The sequence below is a fragment of the Marmota marmota genome, unplaced genomic scaffold (genome assembly GCF_001458135.2).
Source record: "Marmota marmota marmota unplaced genomic scaffold, marMar, whole genome shotgun sequence".
Classification (NCBI taxonomy): Eukaryota; Metazoa; Chordata; class Mammalia; order Rodentia; family Sciuridae; genus Marmota; species Marmota marmota.
Window position 1 is genome coordinate 5,305,939 of NW_026000249.1, and position 15,719 is coordinate 5,321,657.

The 15,719-nt window shown below is 39.6% G+C and overlaps 1 protein-coding gene across 1 annotated transcript in view; it reads right to left on the reverse strand.

Moving 5' to 3' along the window:
* Pir (pirin) overlaps nucleotides 1-15,719 on the reverse strand; it is a 105,767-nt gene extending 90,048 nt beyond the window's left edge. Inside the window, exons 1-3 of the mRNA XM_048796369.1 lie at nucleotides 15,607-15,719; nucleotides 14,013-14,140; nucleotides 6,711-6,803 (exon numbers count right to left, since the gene is read on the reverse strand). Of these exons, the coding sequence (XP_048652326.1) occupies nucleotides 6,711-6,803; nucleotides 14,013-14,108 (189 nt within the window). The 5' untranslated portion in view covers nucleotides 14,109-14,140; nucleotides 15,607-15,719. The remainder of the gene's footprint in view (nucleotides 1-6,710; nucleotides 6,804-14,012; nucleotides 14,141-15,606) is intronic.

Sequence of the window (15,719 nt, forward strand, 5' to 3'; positions counted from 1 at the left end):
AAAAAAAAAAAAAAAAAAAAAAAAAAAAGGAGTGAAAGTTAACAAACTTCCCACCCCTTCTCCCTTGTCATCCAGAAATGTTCCCTGGAAGCAATGTCACCAGTTTCTTAAGTACCCATTCAGAGATAACCTAGGTATGCCCAAGAACTTGTTGTAGCTGTAATGATTTGTTCATTTTCTTTCTAAGCACCACTTCTTTTGGTACTGTAACAAGTGTTTTGTAATGTTATTTTCTTTGATTCCATATAGTCTGTGGAAGTAACCATGCATTAAAATAATCCGTCCTCCTAACAATAATCCTGATAATAAACCATTAAACAATAAAGGTATACCTTTTGCTTTTATATAAATCCTTCACTGCACTATAATTTCTATACCTTGCTTCTGTCGCTTTCCAAATATCATGGGGTTTTTTCTGTACTAATACCTACCAAACTGTGTTATTCTTCTTAAGGACTGGGTAGTGAGCTATTACATAGACACTAGATTTAAACTACTGGTTCTCAACCACAGGTGATTTTGACCCTACTTCCTCCCACCCAGCAGACAGTTGACAAGATTTGGGAACATTTTTATTGCAGTAATTGGGGGTAGATGCTATTGGCATCTAGTGGGTAAAGGCCAGGGACACCATTAAACATCCTACAACACACAGAACTTCTCCCCTCTACCCCTGCTGCAGCAAAGAATCATCCATCCAAAATGTCAATAGTTGCTGAGGTTGAAAAATCTCAATGTAAACAGAATGTGATTGATAAATATTTAAACAGTTTACAACATTATCTTTATAAATAATGCAGCTTAATATTTCATTTTCCAGACACATAATAATTTCCTCATATATAATTTCCACATATGTAATTATCACCCTATTACTCTGAATAACTTTGTTCTTTTCTTTAAAAAAAAATGTACTGGGGTAAACATGTATAATAAGCCTTTGTTCTTACTCTGGGCTGTTTTCCAGGAAATTATTAGATTCATAGAAGTAGGATTACTGTGTTAATGGGAAATAACTTCTTTCTCTGGAATTATATGAGGTTCTTATTTGCATTAGGAAGAGAATGTTTACCCCGAATTACATCTGTTTATTGCTTTTATGTAGAAAAGTGGTTGATTTTTACATAGCTATTTTAGATCTAGCCATTTACTTAGAGGTTTTGGTTGACATTCTTATTATGGTGGTGCTCAGGGATGTCATAGGGGTGGGGATGTCCCTCTTATCAACTCTTTAACTTCTTTCCAAAATCAACATATATTCTAAAATCCATATGCCTCACTATACCCACAACTTTAGGACAAGTCCTGAGTCCTCCAATCACAATTTCTTATGGTTCTGAGAGCTTTAACCATTACTAATAAGAGTCATAAATATTGGAAAGGAGGAAGAAAATTATTTGTTTGTAGGTAATATGATAACAAAAGAAAATTCACAGTAGCTGAATCCAGTTTGGGCTAGCAATATCTGAGTGTTAAATATGACATAACTACTATCATACATAACTAATTAGAACAAATTTTTAATAAATAAATATGACATAAGATACTCATAAAACAATAGTCTCTATGATATTAGGAAAGTATCATTTCCCAATTTTTCCAGAAACTTTTTTTCTTCTCATCAAGCTCGCTCTCTCTCTCTCTCTCTCTCTCTCTCTCTTTTCAGCCTTGATTCAGCCTGGATGATATGGTTTGCTTTTGAAAATGGCGCATAGCAAGCTAGAAGAAACACGCTGTGTGGGAGATAGGACGCTGGAATTTGGTCATAAGTTTTAGGTGTGAATCACTAGGGCCTTTCCCTTCCTCTCTAGGATATTTTTCAGGCAATGCCTGCAAATGCTGCTGGCTACCAACCAGTTATTATGAGTGTGGCTTTTCTGATAGGCACACCCTTGGAAACAGGGTGGTTTTGTTCTCATGAAGAAAATCAAAGGACCTGCTGAGGCTTGTAGTGAAAAACTTTTTTTAAAATACTTTTTAGCCTAACTAAGAACATAATGAATGAGACCATCCTAAAATGACGCAGGAGTAACCACTAACCATCTCAGTTTATTCAGGCCTGAGGGGTTCCCAGGGACATGAGACTTTTCAGTGATAAAACCTGGGAAGACTTAAGACCATAATTTAAGGGCGATTTTGAAAGACACAAAATATGTTTCTTCTCAGGATAGGTGTGTGCTGTGAGTACCTCTTTTTTTTTTTTTTTTGAGGGGGTGGGTGCGGGTACTGGGGATTGAACTCAGGGGCACTTGACCACTGAGCCACAACCCCAGCCTATTTTGTGTTTTATTTAAAGACAGGGTCTCACTGAGTTGCTTAGCTCCTCACCGTGGCTGAGGCTGGCTTTGAACTCACAATCCTCCTGAGCTACTGGGATCTCAGGAATGCACCACTACACCTAGCTAAGTACCTCTTTTTTGAACTAAACTAAACTTGGGCAGGGCTTTCTTATTTTTTAGATCATCCTGTGCTTGTGATTATTTATAGCTTCCCTAAACAAATTATCATATCAGGAGAGTCTAAAAATTGGATAACTGCAAAATTATTCCACCCCTTACTGCTCAGTCTTCTTTAAAATCTTTTGGTACTGGGAATTGAATGCAGGGGCACTTAACCACTGAGCCACATCCCCAGACCTTTTTATTTTTATTTTGGGACAGGCTCTTGCTAAATTGCTGAGACTGACTTTGAACTTGCAATCCTTCTGCCTTAGCCTCCTGAGTCACTGGGATTACCGGCATGCACCACCACACCCAGCTTAGAAAGTTCTTCTATTAGTTAACTAGTATCTATGCTTTGTTTGGAGACATGCAAAACATTCTAATCTTTCTTAACACTATTTCACCTCCTATCACTAAGAGGATCTTGTTTCCTTAATATATAAGGAACTTATGTAAAATAATAAAAATAATACCAATAAGGATAAACCTTGAGCTGGATGGGGTGGTGCATGCCTGTAATCCAGGCAGCTCAAGAGGCTGAGGCAGGAGGATCACAAGTTTAAAGCCAGCCTCGGCAATGGCGAGGCGCTAAAGCAGCTCAGTAAGACCTTGTCTCTAAATAACATGCAAAATAGGGCTGGGGATGTGGCTCAGTGATTGAGTGCCCCTGAAATCAATCCCCAGCACACCCCACCACCACCCCTGCCAAAAAAGAATAAACCTTGGCAAGTCCTGCCAAAGTTTAGATTACCCTGAAAAGAAGATACTTATGGTTTACACACTATTGACAATACAGCACAACAGAAAAAATATAGGGCAAAGATCTAAATATCTATGTATGATAAATGAATGTTTTAAAATGAAAAGAAAATCAATCTTGCTCAAATAAAAGAAATGTCAATTAAAACTATGATGAGGCATTGTTTTTCACTTCTCTAAATAGCAAAGATTTAGCTGGGATCCATGGCACACATCTGTAATCCTTGCAACTGAGGAGGCTGAGGCAGGAGCATCACAAGTTTCAGTCTAACCTCAGCAACTCGGCAAGGCCTTAAGCAACTTAGTGAGATCCAGTCTCAAAATAAAAAAAAAAATTAATAAAAGACTGGGGATATGGCTCAATGATAAAGCACCCGCCTCTTGTTTCAATTCCCAGTCAAGAAAGAAAGAAAGAGGGCAAAGATTTAAAAGTGCATTATGTTGGTGATATTGAAAGAAAATAGTTGCTTTCATACTTCACCAAGATAATGTCAATTGGTACAATCATCATGGCAGATACTTAATGAGACCAATAAAAATCAGGTTTTTGAAGAATATTAGAAAAATGCTAACAGTATAATGTTAGGTAAAAAAAATGCAAAACATATATAGCAAGATAACAGAAAAGTACTAGAGGAAAATAGATAAAAAATAACAATATTTTTGTACACTAAGGTAACATAACAGCACATCCTAATTTTGTTCTTTATATTTGCTAGCATTTTCAAAATTTATAAGCCTGTATAAGTTAGATAAACCTCCAGAGAAAAGGTGATGAGAGACTACAGGTGAACTTGGCTTTAAATTGTAGACTTTTTAAAGTCCATATGAAGAGATAGTTGAGTCCCTGGCTTACCAACCCTCGTGGGGAAAACCGACAAAGTCATTTATCATGATTCAAGGCAGTTATGTTTTATAAAGTTACCATGATCACTGGATTAATGAATGCTGAACCACTGTTCCTACAGGAAATACAGGATTGGGTTCCTTCAAGCCTCCATAGTATTTTTTGTCAACCTGTCAATATCTGACTCTGTTTTATGTGTTTCTGTTTAAAGACACATTATGTAATATGTATTGTCAATTAATTGACATTGAACTCTCAGCCAACAGTGCTACAATTCATACATGAACACAGTTTATGTAAGATACACTGTTCTCCATGAGAAAAGACACATTAACGGTATTCTTTGTTTATTTATTTTCAGTTAATGAACACAATATCTTTATTTTTATTTGTTTATTTTTATGTGGTGCTGAGGATCGAATCCAGGGCCTCACGCATTCGAGGCAAGCACTCTACCACTGAGCTACAACCCCAGCCCTACATTAACTGTATTCTTGTGCGTAGGGGTTCTAGACAGCACTGTGGAACTATGCTTGGGAGCCACTTTAAACAGTGAAATGACCAAGAAGAAGCATGAAAATATAAGAAATGTGGCACTAAGACCATGAAAAGGACACTTGCTTACATTATGAGAACTGAAACAAGAAAGCCGAGCATCACCTTATTCAACCTTAGCTGGGAACATGAACACTGGGCAACTCCAAAGTTGCACCACTCCATACATGTCCATGAATTACCACAAAAGCCCCACAAGTATTGATTTGGGGTTACCAGTGAATTTTCCAAGTAGGTGAATTCATGAATATGCAATCCACAAATAATGAGCATCACTTGTGATTACTAATTTACAGATTTAAGGAAAATTTTTAAAAAGAAAGCACCAAACATGGATATTTGACAGTTGAGTTTTTAAAGTTGAATGCCTTCCAATATATAAAACAGTCCCCTTAGAAGGCACTTTCCATAATGGAAATGAAAGTAATATGTTTCCCCATTCATTTTATTAAATATACTTGTTGTCTTCAGCAAAAGTCATCTTTATTATCCAATTAATTTTAGCCAGTAGTTACTGAAGCAATTTACAGTTTTCTTGGGTGTGGTGAGGGGAGGTTGAGGTAAGTCCCAACTCTAACACAAGACAGACAGAAAATGATCAAGATCACCCTTAATATATAATGTATGTGAGACTAGTAAAAAATATAACGCTATGCAGATCAAACAAAGGAGAAAGTGCATCCTCTTGGGATTGTCTGGAAAACTTGATGGACATAATGACGTTTTAAAATTTTTTTAAGGGATTAGTAAGATGGAAACTAGAGGGAGGTATGCAGAGACATGTTCTGGGAAAAGTGTTGGAATCCAACATGGATATAGAGAACATGAGACACATGGCTCCCGAAATTGCTGTTTATGTAAAGCACAGTGCTCCTGATATATTAGCAGAGATGAACTAGATGGCAAATTGCTAAAGGAAGACAGATCCCAACTACCCTGATCCTATTTCTAGAAGTTTCCGGGTTCGTTTAACTTCTACACAATGATGGCTAACTCTCTAGCCAGCTTTCATATCCTTAACTAGACCACATATGGATATGAGTAAGGATCATGCCCCATTCTTCTTTAGCCTCACTCCTTCTGCCTTGTACCAACAGTCCCCAACACACAATAAACACACGGAAATACAAAAGATCACCCTATACCAACACTTGCATGTCACCAGCCTTCAGTAAATATTTACTTATTCACTAATTGGCTTTGCAAATATATTAAACCTTTAACAAGCCCTGGATTATTTGTTAAGAATAAAGAGCAGGGCTGGGGATGTAGCTCAAGTGGTAATGCGCTAGCTCGGGACACTGGGTTCGATCCTCAGCACCACATAAAAATAAAATAAAGATGTTGTGTCCACTGAAAACTAAAAAATAAATATTAAAAAAAAATAATAAAGAGCAAATGGCTAAACTTTGTAACAGGAAGTGTCACTGAGTTTTCCCAGAAAAAAAAAAATATATATATATATGTATATATATATATGGAAAACATTGAATGTGCCACAATATTATATTGCATATTTTTTCCATATCTAATCAAAACTAAAAATATTATTCAACAGAATCTCTAAATTTTGCAATTAAACTTGCAAAGGTCTAAGTATGTCCTCAAAACCCTAATTTTTAGGCTATGTTGCATTTTGGCCCCCTGATTCTATAATTTTTTAGAACCTAGTATAAATACTCACAGAGTTCTTGAATTGTCTTTGGGGGTTTATATTACATGAGGTTAAATGTATCTATTCTTGCATAGAAATAGAAATATATAGATAGATAGATAGATAGATAGATATAACTAATCACATCTTAAATAGTTTTTTCATCTCCAATAAATTTTTTTAATTATAAAAGTACTTTAAGAAGCCAATTTTTGCTTATTAACTGCTCAAATGAAATGCCTCCAGTGGCACAAATCCAAAGAATATTAATAGTAAATACTTAAACTTGAGTACATCTCATGTAAAATTGATATTACAGTTCTATGGTAAGACAGTGCATAGCCAGAAACTTATAAAATGAATTTTAGTCTATTATCCATTATTCCAAAATTGAATTTTCAATTAGAAGTGAGTTTTAAAATACACACTTTCACAAGCAAATTATCATACTTACTGTTTCAAAACCTCGATGTGGATGATCAGGAAACCCACCAGGTCTACCTCCTTTAAATTCATCAAAAAGTAAAAACGGATCCAGATTTTTTAACTGAAATCAAAATATAATTCATCAGATTAGATGTGCTTTTTCAGCCATGATACCAGAGACTGCATTCATGAACCGATTTAGCAAAACTCATCAAAAACTACATAGCCAGAAAGCAACTTCTTGTGATGAAAATTGCTTTCAGGAAGAATTCCTTATTTCTGCCTGTACGGTGGTACACACCTATAATCTCAGTGGCTCGGGAGCCTCAGACAGGAGGACCTCGAGTTCAAAGCCAGCCTCAGCAATGGCAAGGTGCTAAGCAACTCAGTGAGGCCCTGTCTCTAAATAAAATACAAAATAGGGCTGGGGATGTGGCTCAGTGGTTGAGTGCCCCTGAGTTCAATCCCTGGTACCAAAAACAAAAAAAATTTTTTTTTTAAAAAAAGAACTCCTTATTCCTGCAACAATAGGGAATTTTTTTTTTTTTTTTTTTTTTTTTTTTTTNATCAGGTGAGGATCCACCCCCTGGTTCATAGATGGCAACTTCTAGCTGTGTCCTCACATACTGGAAGGGGCCAGCTGACTCTATGGTATGTCCCAGCCCCATGACCTACCTCCTGAGGGCCTCCACCTGCTGATAACATCACCTTCGAGATTAGGGTCTCAACATATCAATTTGAGGATAATTTCAACCATATCAAAACTATTTGTAATACTGGTCACCAAACCATGATGTAGCAACACACACAGGAAGAAAGCCATGACCAGGAAGAGATTACAGAAGCCAGGGGGTTGGTTGAAGCGAGTCAGAGGGATGACCTTGATAGGGGACAGACAGATGAGGATGGTGGGAACACAAGAGAATAATTCTATAAGATGGGCCCACTGTGCTGACCCCACGTGCTTTCTTTTTCAAGAAGCAATTTACCTGCAGCCCTGCAGGGCATAATTGGACCGATATGTCACATTCCTGAGCAAACTACCTGTTAACTGCAGGCGAAATGCAGACCCAAGATAAAGTTGATGGGAGGAACCCAGGAGACTTTGGTGACCAGATCCTGAAACTCAAGGGAGATAAGGGTAATTCTTCCTAACCATAAAATCTTAACCTAACCATAAAATCTTAACCATAAAAGAAAGGTTAAGAATCCAATTAGAACCAGTCAGCAAGGCCCAATATAACTAGAGTGGTCATGGCAGTGGGGATGTAGATGTCTGATGTCACCCTGCTGTCAGTCAAAAGTCAAGAAGTGAACCTGGGTAGGAGTCTCTGGAAACTTCTCTGGGATCCCCAATAAAACTGGAGTGCAAGAGAGGCAAACTGTCCCTCGTATCTCTCATAGGACCCTCTCTCTCCCTTGAGAGTGTCTCCTTTCCCTTTTTCTATACCTTCAATCAATTCATGCCTGTTACTTTGAGTGACATGTCTGAAATCTTTCTGACTTGATCGAAAGAACTGGGGTTTGAAGGGGGGGGGGTCTCTTCATGCCTCAATTTCCCAGAAGGCCCCAGCTCTGTAACAACCAGTTTTAGTGGCCAAAAGGTGAAAGATAGTGTTAGAGACTATCTTTCTCCAATAAGTATGAGTATCTTGTGTTAAACTATTGTACTAAAGTGTTATTTGCAGGGTCAAGAATTAGTACTTGGGGCTGGGGTTGTGGCTCAGTGGTAGAGCACTTGCTTTGCACATGTGAGGCACTGGGTTGGATCCTTAGCACCATATATAAATAAACAATAAATAAATAAATAAATAAATAAACAAACAAAATAAAGATATTTTGAAAAAGAAAAAAAATAGTCCTTATCAAAGTTCCTAATATTCTCTAAACATTGAGCATAGATTCCACAATGTGTTAAATAAATATGTGTTATCTGTCTATAAGATCAGTTTATATGAAAACTGATTTTCTAACCTGTTTTAACTAAGACCCCAACTCAATCACATATTTCTTTCTCTACATATCAAATTGATGCTCTTTTAAATTTTTCCTTTCCTGTACACACTTCCAAATCCTTTAACTGCCAAATTCAAGCTGTATCTTCCAAGTTATTTCTTTTGATCTCCTGAGAAAGTCAATCAAAATCTGTGGTCACCACCCCTTGGCCCACAGCACTTGCATAATAAAACTCCAGCAGCCTAGTATTTGTTCAAGTCAGGAAGCACTGGAAGTACCAACTAGGAATGGCAGTTCCCTGGGGATAGGACACATGCTGTGCTTTTGTTATGATGCTAGGGCTGTGCTTTTGTTATGATGGTCCACTGAATTTAGAATACTTCTATATACAAGGAAGGTACCCCACAAAAAATCCTGAGTAGTACTTGTGTTAGATTCCCTAGTTTTCTGTAGCTAGGTGTGGTCATATGATTGAAACTGGCCACAATGTAGAAATTACAGAGTGGAGCCTTTAGGAAAATTCCTTATAAAAGGGGGATGGACAGCTGAGGTGTGTTCTTTTTCCTTTCCCCTCTTCCTCCTTTGTGTGGCCCAGTGTAAATGGTTGTTGATGCCCTTGTTGTTGCTTGGATATAAGGTATGCCCCTGCCCCCCAGCTCCTATGTTAATGCAGGAATATTCAGAGGCAAAATGATCAGATTATGAGAACTGTAACCTAAAGCATCCATCCTTAGTTAGTTTGAATGAACTAACTGTGTGGTAACTGTAGGCAGGGGTGGCATGACTGGAGGAGGTGGCTCACTGGGAACATACCTGGAAGGGTTCATCTTCCCTGTGGCCCCTTACCCCTCTCTCTGCTTCCTGGATTCTTCCCCTCTGTTTCTTGGCTGCCAGAAACAGAGCAGCACTCCTCCACTATGCCCTTCCGCCATGATGTTGCCTCATCTCAGGCCCAAAGCAATGGAGTTGGCCAACCATGAACTGAACCTCTGAAACCATGAGTCTAAATGTTTCCTCCTCTAAATTGTCTTGTCAGGTATTTTGATCACTGCAATGCAAAGATGACTAACATAGCCCTAATAGTTGTCTTGGACCATAAGGAATAAACAAGAATTATGACCTAAGATAGAATGAGTAACAGTGAGGCCTTTAACCCCCTGACTGCCTATTTTGGGGCTTTACAAAAGAGAAATACAAACACTTCTGTTATCCACTAGTTTTGGAGAATGCTCTTACACACAGCTGAACCTAATCCTAAATGATATAAAGCCAATAATACCTGCGGTAGCAGGGTACAATCAAGTGATTCTACGTTAGCCTACATCAAGACAAGATGGCAGCAAAAAAGGGAGGCCCTCTAGCAGCTCAGAGGCTTAACCTCCTAGGCTTACTCAGCATCTAGACTGTGGCCTGAGGTTTTAGGAGACCACAAGCACATATCCCAGACAGAAATCTAGATAAAGCCTTGAACTATCTTGAGCTGTGACTCTTACACCCTCTACCTTAACTCAGTATCTTGATAATGGTGAGCACCAGCTACAAGGGCTAAATCAATGAAGACCAAGATTTGGCAGGGCTATTTGGTGATATTAAGTAATTATTTTAAGTTATAAGTGTGATAATGGGATTGTATTCATACATATATGCTGGGAGCCATTAGCCAAGTAGGTATGACAATTTCCTTGCCAGCGTACCCCATGTTGCAGTGACATTGAATGTAGGTGACCTTGCTCAAGGACCAAGGCGGATTAGGGCATTCCCGGTTTAGGTTCCAGGTTTAAGGTTTAAGATTATTCCTGCTGGGAATAGGGCGTATCCTGCTGCCTGAGTTCCCCTTGAGTTCTCACGGGATTCAGACAGTATATTTTNCACTTGATTGTACCCTGCTACCTCAGGTATTATTGGCTTTATATCATTTAGGATTAGGTTCAGCTGTGTGTAAGAGCATTCTCCAAAACCAGTCTCCCTCAGTTGATAAGGGTCTCACTAAGTTATCGAGGCTGCTTTCAAACTTGCAAAGCTCCTGTCTCAGCCCAAGGAGTGCTGGCACTACAGGTGTACAGCACTGCACCAGTGGTTCTCGAAAATTTTAACCATGTTGTAGTATAAAATTTTTTCTTGGTAATCCTCTGTGGTTTATTTTACGTATTTATTTATTTATTTAGTTATTTTGGTACCAGGGATTGAATCCAGGGTGCTTAACCACTGAACCACATCCCCAGCCCTTTTTAATTTTTTTGTTTTGTTTTGTTTTTTTGTGGGGTGGTGGGTGGGTACCAGGGCTTGAACTCAGGGATACTCAACCACTGAGCCACATCCCCAGCCCTATTTAGAGACAGGGTCTCGCTGAGTTGCTTAGCACCTTGCTTTCGCTGAGGCTGGCTTTGAACTTGCAATCCTCCTGTCTCAGCCTCCAAAACTGCAGGAATTACAAGTGTGCACTACCACACCCAGCTCTTCTTTTAATATTTTTAAATTTAGAGACAGTGAAGCCCTAACCAACTTAGCGAGACCCTAAGTTGCTGAGGCTGACTTTGAAATTGCAATTCTCCTGCCTCAGTCTTCCATGTGGTTGGCATTATGGGTATGTACCATAGCACCCAGCTATTTTATATATCTAAAAACATTGTTTTGCAAAGGAATTGATAGGTTTCATCAGACCACCAAACAGATCAAAATTTCTTTTTCAGAAAATCCTCAGCAAATGTGTTCTTGATGGTTGGACTCATTAAAGTATTAGCTACCCTTGACATACAATAACAGTTAACTGAGAGGTGTCTGTAGTGTTTGAGAAATCTTTCCAATTGTTCTGTTGTTGATGGAGCATAGTAGAATATGACACCACCTCCATCTGCCCCTACGCATTTAGCTCTTAGTACCAACCAGTCTGCATGTATCCTTGGCAAACAATATTTGATGGGCCTTGAGAGATATTTGTGGGTAAACAAGAAGTTAACCCTGTAAAGAGAAATAGCAAGGTAAGAGCCAGGGAAACCTGGTAGACTGGCTGCAGAATTAGGTTGACAATTCACCCCCTACTTCAATGGCCAGTCAGCAATATTCTTGTTCAGTGAAATAAAGTCAGCACACAAGGATAAATACTGCGTGATCTCACTTATATGTGGGATCTAAACAAGTAGAAGCAGAGAACAGTGGCTACCCGGGGTGGGGGTGGGGATGCTGGAGAAATGTTAGTCAAAGGTCACAAAATTTCAATTAGGGAACAAGTTTAATAGATCCATTTCACAACATGGGGACTACAATTAATGACAATGTATTGTACCCTTGGAAGTTACTTAGACTAGGGATTTTCAGCATTCTCACCACTAAAAGAAAAAAAAAATATGATGTGAAGTAATACATATGTTAATTAGCTTCATTTAGCCATTTCACAATGTACACATATGTTGTGGTTTAGATGTGAGGTGTCCCCCAAAAGCTCATGTGTGAGTCAAGGCAAGAAGGCTTACAGGAGAAATAATTGGGTTATGAGAGCCTTAACCAATCTGTGAATTAATCCCCTGATGGGATTAAACCAGTGGTAACTGAAGGCAGGCAGGGTGTGGCTGGAGAAGGTAGGCACTGGGAGCGTGGCTTTGGGTGTATATTTTGTATCTGGAAAGTGAAGTTTCTCTCTTTCTGATCATCATGTGAGCTACTTCCCTCTGCCACACTCTTCCACCATGATGTTCTGACCTCACCTCAGGCCCGGAGGAATGGAGCCAGCTGTCTATGGACGGTTGGACTCATTAAAGTATCAGCTACCCTTGAAACTATGAGCCCTCAAATAAACTTTTCCTCCTCTCAAGTTCTTCTGGTCAAGTCTTTTAGTACTAGGGATTGTGCTTAAGCACTGAGCCACATGTCTAGCCCTTTTTAATATTTTATTTACAAACAGGGTCTTGTTAATTTGCTTAGGGCCTGACTAAGTTGCTGAGGCTGGCTTTGAACTCACAATCCTTCTGCCTCAGTCTCCTGAGGTGCTGGGATAGTATATGCAATTTTTATTTGTCTATTCAAAAAAATAAATAACTACTTTTAAAAAAATATCCAATCTATCAACAATGCACAGCCACATTCACTGAGGAAAGCCATGTTTTAAAAACCCTGTAAGCAATTTTCAAAGATAACTTTTTGTTTAAAGGTGCAGACAGTAAGTCTTATGTAATGAGTGGCATAAAACTTAGGTTTAGCCACAAAGTAGCAAGATACTATCTGAGGGGCTGGGGTTGTAGCTCAGTGGTAGAGCACTGGCCTAGCAAATGTGAGGCACTGGGTTCCATTCTCAGCACCGCATATAAAGAAATAAAATAAAAGTCCATTGACAACTAAAAAATATTTTTAAAACAAGGTACTGGCCTGGCACAGTGGTACACGCCTATAATACCAGTGGATAGGGAGGTTGAGGCAAGAGGATCGCGCATCACAGCCAGCCTTAACAACAGTGAGGCTCTAAGCAACTCACTGAGACCCTGTCACTAAATAAAATACAAAATATGGCTGGGGATGTGGCTCAGTGGTTGAGTGCCCCTGAGTTCAATCCCCGGTACCAAAATAAATAAATAAAACAAAAAAAAAAAAGGTACAATCTGAATAGAGTTTAAGAGGATTGACAACTCAGCCTTACTTCTCAAAATGGAATCCATTTCTCTTATGCATTTCCTCTTATTCAAAAATAATTTTGGAATCTGGTATGGCCCCGGGGCTATGACTACTATTTGATATCTCTTATTTATTTTTTTGAATTGACAAATAATAGATACTAAGAATTTATTCCCCTTTAAATCTCAAGTTCCCAATATAATTCAAGTGAAAAGATTCTCTAATGTTGAAAATACCTATCTCACCTTTACTGAGTCCCCATCTATGGGCCCCTCACCAGAAGTCTACAGAGTTGAGTCTTAAGCAGTCTCTCTGTGAATCCAAATCCCCGACACTTTGGGATTGACCAGGAATAGATACCTGACCCATGCTAGGCTAATCAATTCTGTCTCCTGGGAATTTAGAATTGAGACCCAAAATTACTCCCAAATACTTTGAATTGTGAGCATATAAACTGAGGAGCTATATGTTCAGTGATGCACATGCTGAATCAGAGAGCAGGTCAGCCCAAGGTGGATGTGCAGACAGAAGCAGACACACTTCCTGAAGCTCAACTGTACTTGTTGCCCCGGACTTCTGTATTCACATTCTAGAAATTCCCTTTAGGATAGGGATGGTCTGCATTGGCCTCAATCATGAAGCTTAGAGTTTGTATCTATGGCACTGCACAGGGAAGCTCATGCCCATCTTGGCCCTCTCTTTCCAAATCATCCTCAACATCCCACCAGTTCCTTCTGAAAAGAAAACAGGAGCAGCCACCCAACTAACATACCTCGGGTCTGCCGATGCTTCTGCGTACCCGTGCTCCAACCCCTTCTGACTGCTCCCGGCTGAGCACTGAGATGGTAACCTTCTTGGAAGACCCCATGTAGAAATCCAAAAGGAGAGTGTTCTGATGCTCTGCCACAGAGGATAAAAGGCAAGAGGAGGGAAAACAAAAAAGAAGTTATACAGAAGAAAATATCCAAGGACTACAACATAAAGGATATTAAAATTAGGACTTGCCCAAAGGGTAACAGCTATAAATTGATTGATTGATTGCCAGGGATTGAACCCAGGGGTGCCTTACCACTGAGCCATATCCCCAGCCCTTTTTATTTTTTATTTTGAGACAGGGTCTCACTAAGTTGCTTAGGGCCTCACTGAGTTGCTGGGATTAGAGGCGTGTGCCACTGCGCCCAGCAACAGCTACAATTTATTGAATGTTTACTATATACAGGGTGTGGATTAGGTGAGTTAAAATAACTATAATGATAGTACTTTCTAGGTGCCCAGTACCCTGCTCATTATTTCATGAAGTAGGGAGTCAGATAGAGGAGGATTTGTGTGGCAAGATAGGAAACACAAAACCAAGAGGTCCATGACTCTCACCAGAACATTCTGAAGATCTTAGCAATGAAAGGGATCTTCAAGGGTCATTGAATTCAAAAATACATCTATCCCTAAAGTGCAGGGCCAACTTTCTAGGAAAGAAATCTTTGAGCTTTCTAAAGCTCAGGCAACTCATGGGTGAACTGCCCTTGAGGGTGCACTCCATACTCAGGACCTATACTCTGCATTTATTATTGAAGAGTGTTTCCTCTTTGAGGGGTCTAAGTTCTAACCAATGGACTATCACAGAACAGATATAATTAACTTCACTTCCGCTTCAAGTATTTGCAAATAGTACCTATGGTTCTCTAAATCTCTTCTTCAAGTGAAATAGAACTAATTCCTTCAAAGTTTCCTACTGAAATTCAAAAAAATGCTTGAGCGAGAAGCAGATTCTGGAGCCAGACAGCCCAGGTTTGCATCTTAACTTCACTTTTGACCTGGGACTCTATGCTTCAGTTTTCTGCATCCATAATGTGGGAGTAATAAGTGCCCATATCAAAGGGGTGTGGTTAGTACCATGAGAATGTTAGCTGCTGTTACTCAGGGGGGCTCTACCCAGCAATACCCTCCAGTTACTCAAGGCCCATCCTAAAATGTATCCTCCCCCAGTGGATAATTAGTAAATATTTATTGGGCGACAGAATGCAAGGCAGAGAAAGGAGTTTAATACTCAGAGCTGTACAGCCCTGTCAACATCTACCTACCAGAGAGCAACTAGAAACTTTGTTTACCCCCAGCTAGACTATTCTGGGTCCTTCCAGACTCCCACAATTAAATTCTATGCCTGTGAACAACTGATGAGGTATTTAACAGGCTTCAGTGCTTTGAGGAAAGAAAAGCCAACTAGCACTGTGACAAAAATCTCAGTACTATTGATTGCAGCATCTTTAGTCATTTCAGGAGTCTGAAGAGGGTTGGGAAGGTGGTATCTTGCCAACCGATCTGCAACATGCTCCACCCAGCCCACCTCTGGGGGAGCCCCAGGCACTCACACAGCGATCGCGGCGGCCAAGGAGCGAGGCGCGGCGGCCCCTGGAGCCTCCGTGGGGTGGGGGACAAGGGAACCGCACCGAGCGCACCGCGGGCTGGCTCTGAGGCCACAGGC